Raw genomic sequence first — 6,078 nt, forward strand, 5'->3', positions numbered from 1 at the left:
GGTTAGCTATGCATATCTGGAATTCAGGACAAAGGTCTAAGCAGGACAAATGAATTAGGGACTTATCAACATATAGGTAGTATGTAAAGCCATGGGTCTAGAAGGGGTCACTTCACGAGTACTCGTAGGCAGAAAAGAGAAGAGGGCCAAGGACTGAGCCCCAGGAAATGGAAGCATTTAGAAATCAAGAATAAATTGAGGATCAAGCAAGGGAGAAAGAAAAGTGATCAGTTAGGTGGGAGGAAACCAAGAGCACAGTGACCCAAAAAATAAAGAAAAAAGTGTGTAGGGGAGAAGTAGTCAACTGGCTCAAATGCAGCTGAGAGAGTAAGTAAAATGAGAACTTTAAAAAATGGCTAAAGATGATGTCATGTGAATGTCTTTGGTGAACTTCACAAGAAAAGCTTCAGGAAAGAGAGGAAAAAAAAGCCTGACTGTAGAAGCACAAGAGAAAATGTATGAGCAATCTAGTCTCCAGCAACTCACAGCAGAACTGTGACCTTTTCAACGCTATAAAACACACTATGTTTTATAGACGTAGAGTTTTACACTGTCTATAAATTCAAATCAGGGAAGATCAGCATTATTGCCAACTTATCAAATTAAAATTTTCTAAAGTATTAACCATCATGGACTCTTCAGCATCACCAGACACTGGTTCAGGTCCTATTATCATCTGGAAAGCATTCAAGTGAACTAAAATGTAAAAGCTCTTGCTTTCTTTTTTTTTTTTTTTTTCCTTTAGAATTATTTTATTAAATCATAAATGTACAACAGCTTCTTAACTCTACACACGCACTTAAATTTTTTAAAGGAAAAACGTTATGTCTTATTACACCATGATCCTGGCTAATAGCTTTTCAAAACTTTGAGAAAAATCTTAAAAAAGGTTTCACATGTCACCTGAAACTTACAAATTTAACATTATCAAAGAAGGAATGCTTCTACACTCTTACAAAGACCACTAGAAAGAAACAACAATTAAAAAGCTAAGAAACTGTCTCAAAGGCATTTTTTTTTACAATCCTTCCTCCACAGTAAGGTAATGTTATTAAATAATCCAATCCATTCACAAAATGGCTCTCTGCATCTGCTCTGGTGTCTTCTGCCATATCACTGCATATTTATGCATGACTGAGATAAGAGTTTCCTTAACATTGTTATTTCGATAACCTGAAGCTGTTCTGTTACCTCTGGGCTCTCATCCTCTCCTATTTATACAGTGAAGCCCATGGCAAATAGGAAGAAGCTCAGTATCGGCTCCTCCCACCATAACCCCCACTTCCTCCACTGCCTCCTGGACCATAGTTTCCTCCACCATATGGTCCCCCCATGTTCCTGCTACCACCAAAGTTTCCACTCTTCATTGGACCATAGTTAGAAGGTTGCTGGTTATAATTTCCAAAATCATTGTAATTTCCACTTCCATAATTTCCTCCTCCATAGTTGTCATAACCACCTCCGTAGCCCCCACCCTGGTTGCCATATCCAGGTCCTCCACCACCATATCCTCCTCTTCCTCCTCCATAACCGGGGCTACCTCCAAAATTGCCACCTCCAGGCCCTCCTCCATACCCATTATAGCCATCCCCAAATCCACGTCCACTGCCATATCCATCAGATCCTCCTCTGAAGTTACTTCCTGGTCCTGGTCCGAAATTTCCACCGCCACCACGCGAATCCCCGAAGCCGAAGTTGCCTCCTCTTCCACTCCTAGAACTCTGAACTTCTTGCATTTCTTGTCTAGACAAAGCCTTTCTTACTTCTGCATTATGACCATTGATGGTATGGTATTTCTGCAATACGATTTTATCCACAGGATCATGGTCATCAAAAGTAACAAAGCCAAAGCCTCTTTTCTTTCCAGACTGTCTATCAGTAATTATCTCAATGGTATCAATTTTTCCATATTCCTCAAAGTAATCTCTAAGGTGATGTTCCTCAGTATCTTCTTTAATTCCGCCAACAAACAGCTTCTTCACAGTTACATGAGCCCCTGGTTTTCCAGATTCCTCTCTTGCTACAGCACGTTTTGGCTCAACTACTCTCCCATCAATTGAATGAGGTCTTGCAGCCATGGCAGCATCAACCTCAGCCATGGATGAGAAAGTTACAAAACCAAATCCTCTTGATCTTTTGCTTGCAGGATCCCTCATTACCACACAGTCTGTAAGCTTTCCCCATTGTTCGTAATAGTTCCTCAAACTTTCTTCTGTGGTTTCAAAGCTTAAGCCACCAATAAAGAGCTTACGGAACTGTTCCTTTTCTCTCTCCATCGCGGACTCAGTCGCTTCAGCCCGATTTCCCGCAGCCGAGCGAGATGAGAGAGATCTCCGCGGACGAACACGAACCGGACTCGTCCTGGCGCTGTAATGAGAACTGCCGCTGCTCGAGAAACAACACCGCTAGGAGTACCTCCGCACGGGACCCGGCGCTGCTGCTCAAAGCTCTTGCTTTCAATTTTCCCATATGTGATGGGGAAAACAGTATAATTTCAGAAGCAGAACAAAGAAGTCAATATTATTTTATCTTTTATACTCACGGAGAAAAAATTTCCTGCAATCATCACATTAAGAAAGTTCAACACTAGAATAATAAGACATAAACCATGGATCTGTCTTCAGTGCACTTATTAATATTCAATACCAGCCCTGGTCCTAATCAAAATGTTTGAGAGAGCCAAGTATAAGAAGATACTAAACAATCAAGTTGTTACTAATGCCAACTTACACAGTTGACCAGGCTGTGTAATATCAGCAGGCTTAATACTAACCAACCTAGGAATATGAAAATATAAAACTGTGAGACTATCTTGAAACATTTCCACAGAAGAAAGTCACATTTTCATTTGACCTATCAAATATTAATTAAGAATTACCTACTGCAAGATCCTATGCTAGTTGCTAGAAACATAGTCTTTTAAAAAAATTCTTTAAATTTCTTTATTTTTCATTTTTTTGTGGGTACATAGTAAGTATATATATTCAAACATACAGTCTTGGAGAAAGGCAAGACTCACTCAAACAGCTACCTACCTACCCACTTTGTTGTCTAATGGGCATCCTAAATTTAACACATTTAAAACTGGACCACTGATCTTCACCCCCAAACCTGATCTTTATCCCTTATGTGGAAGTTAACAAAAATGTCATCTTTCTAGGTGTTCCGGTCAGAAACCTTAGACTCACACTTTCCCTTCTATTTCTCTCATACCTCACAATCAATGTGTCAGCCTGTTGTCTTTACCTTCAAAGAATATCCAGAATCCAGACACTTCTCACCATCCACACCACTCTCATCATCTCTTGCCTGAATTACTATAGCAGCCTCCTGTCTTGTCTCCCACTTTCAGTTTTTGTGCCTATCAGCCCACTGTCTACACAGTATCTCACCCACACAAACAGTTGTTCCTTGACTACTCTTCAGATCTAGGCATAAACCCACCAGGAGTTCTTTATTTTATTTTATTTTATTTTAATTAATTAATTAAAAAATGTTTTGAGACAGAATCTCTCTCTGTCACCCAGGCTGGAGTGAAATGCCATATAAGGCAACAGATACAACTCTGAGAAGAGTAGTAATGAAAAGTATGACAACAAAAGTATGCACAGAATAGGAAAGGATCCAATAGGAATGTCAGGAAAATGTGCAGGTCTCCACTTGGGAGGAAACACCAAGCTGAGTCTAGAAGAACAAAAGAAATTTTCAAGGCAAAGGCATTGAAGGGGGTGGTGTTCTAGGCCAAGAGGGTAACATGAAGCACAAAAGCATAGGCCACTCAGAGAAATGCAGGCCATTCAGCATGGCTGGAGTGAATAAGATATAGAGACCAGGGAGTAGGTGGCAGGAGATGAATCTGGAGAGATAGAAGGAACCAGAGCACAAAGAGCTACACTGACAATGGATGTCGATGGAAAAGACTGGAACCCAAAGACCATTTGGGAGGCTGGTTGCAGCCTCTTAATACAAGTGAGAGGTGATAACAGTGTGAGTTAAGCAGGGCAGAGGGCTGGGGAGGAGATTAACTCAAGAGATCTCAAAGAAGTAGAGTGTCTCAGACTCCGTGAGTGATTGTAGGGGCTGAAGAGCAGTTTAGAAGTCAAGAGTGTTAAACTGGGTGAATTCGCTGAAATGGAAGCATAGAGGGAGAGGAAGATTTAAGTAAGAGAAAAATGAGTCAAGCTTTCTATGTATTGAATTTCAGGATCTGTGAGATATCAAGTGGCCCTGTGGCTTTGGAGCTCAATGTTATTTTACCTTTTATACTTTGAAGCTCACAAGGATGCTTGGAATGGAGACATAATTTCTATAGTCATTGACCTTACAGTGGAAGTGAAGCTATGGGAAGAAATGGGAAGAGGCCAAGGTCACAGTCTGGGACCAGTAACATATGGAAGTACAATGAAGAAAAGAAAAAGGGAAAAGGAGACCTAGAAGTGGCATCCAGCAAGAGCTTGAGAAGCTGAGAGGATGTGATTAAGTGTGTAAAGGCTGACAAGACATCAAGTAAGATAGGTATTGGCAAGGGTTCAATTTAGGAACATGGTGGTCATTGGTGACTTCAGAGAGAGTAGCTTCCATGGAGAGTAGGATGAAAACTAGATTGAGTGAATTGAGGAGAAAATGGGAATTTTCATGTTTTTCAATAAATTTAGCTTTAAATCGAAGGAGAGAGATAGTATCTAGAGGGAAATACAAGGTCACAAGATAATCTTTCTCACTTTTAGACTGAGGGGAAAGCACCACATAACTGGAAACACTGAAAACAGGAGAGGGGAAAGATGGCTGACAGAGCCAGGTGTGACAGGAGGAGGATGGGGTCCAGGACACAGTGTCAGAGTAAAGAGGAGGAGTATATACAGGAGGAGGTGGGGACACAGTTCCCCTGCTCTGACAGGAGGCAAGGTGGGAATAATTGGTACAGATAGATCTAAGTTTATGGGAGGTGGGAGGAAGTTCACAGAGTTCCTACCTGACAACCTGGATTTATCTGAAGGAGGAGTGTCAGTTAAGAGACTGTTACAAGAAGTATCAAGAACCTGAGCTGATGACATTGGGAACAAAGCTGCGCACTTGAGACACTGTAATCATTTAACCAAAGGTAAAGTTCAGACCATAATTGCCCTGCAAGGATGTAGAGCAATTAGAATTCTCATAGACTAATGGTGAAAAAGTAAAATGGTACAAACCCTTTGGAAAATTTTTAGGTGGTTTCTCAAAAGTTAAACAAAGTCCTAACGTGTGACTCAACCACTCCACTAGTAAGTATTTACCCAAGAGAAACAAAAGAATATGTCTATATAAAGGCTTGCACATGAATGTTTATAGTAGCTTTATTCTGAATAGCCAAAAACTAGAAACAATTCAAATATCTATCAACAGTGAATGAGTATACAAATGGTGGTACATCCATATGATAGAATGCTACCCTGAAATTAAAAGCAATGAACTATTGGTACATGCAACACCGTAGATATGTCTTCAAATAATTATGCTGAGTGAAAGAAGGCAAACCAAAAAAAGAGCAAATAGAGAAATATTCTGTTTATACAAAATCCTTTAAAGTGTATAGTGACAGAGAAGATCAATGGTTGGGATTAGGGGTGTAGGAATGGGAGAGAGAGGAAGGGATTGAAAAGGAACACAATGAAAGTTTTGGAGTGATATGTTTCATCAATACCTAGTTTATTGAGAGTTTTTAACATGAAAGGATGTTGAATTTTATCAAAGGCCTTTTCTGCATCTGTTGAGATAATCATGTGTTTTTTGTCTTTGGTTCTGTTTGTGTGATGGATTATGTTTATTGATTTGTGTATGTTGAACCAGCCTTGCTCCCAAGGATGAAGCCAACTTGATCATCGTGGGTAAGTTTTTTGATGTGCTGCGGAATTCGGTTTGCCAGTATTTTACTGAGGATTTTCACATCAATGTTTATCAGGGATATTGGCCTGAAGTTTTCTTTTTGTTGTTGTTGTGTCTCTTCCAGGTTTGGGTATCAGGATGATGCTGGCTTCACAAAATGAGTTAGGGAGGAGCCCCTCCTTTTCACTTGTTTGGAATAGTTTCAGAAGGAATAAT

At 40.1% G+C, this 6,078-nt stretch overlaps 1 protein-coding gene across 1 annotated transcript; it reads right to left on the reverse strand.

Moving 5' to 3' along the window:
* Positions 1 to 717: 717 nt before the first annotated feature.
* LOC119625213 (heterogeneous nuclear ribonucleoproteins A2/B1) lies at positions 718 to 2,442 on the reverse strand. Its single transcript, XM_038001021.2, has one exon. The coding sequence runs from the start codon at positions 2,274 to 2,276 to the stop codon at positions 1,251 to 1,253; it is 1,026 nt and encodes a 341-aa protein (XP_037856949.1). The 5' UTR covers positions 2,277 to 2,442; the 3' UTR covers positions 718 to 1,250.
* Positions 2,443 to 6,078: the final 3,636 nt, after the last annotated feature.

This window comes from Chlorocebus sabaeus, chromosome 13 (assembly GCF_047675955.1).
Source record: "Chlorocebus sabaeus isolate Y175 chromosome 13, mChlSab1.0.hap1, whole genome shotgun sequence".
NCBI lineage: Eukaryota > Metazoa > Chordata > Mammalia > Primates > Cercopithecidae > Chlorocebus > Chlorocebus sabaeus.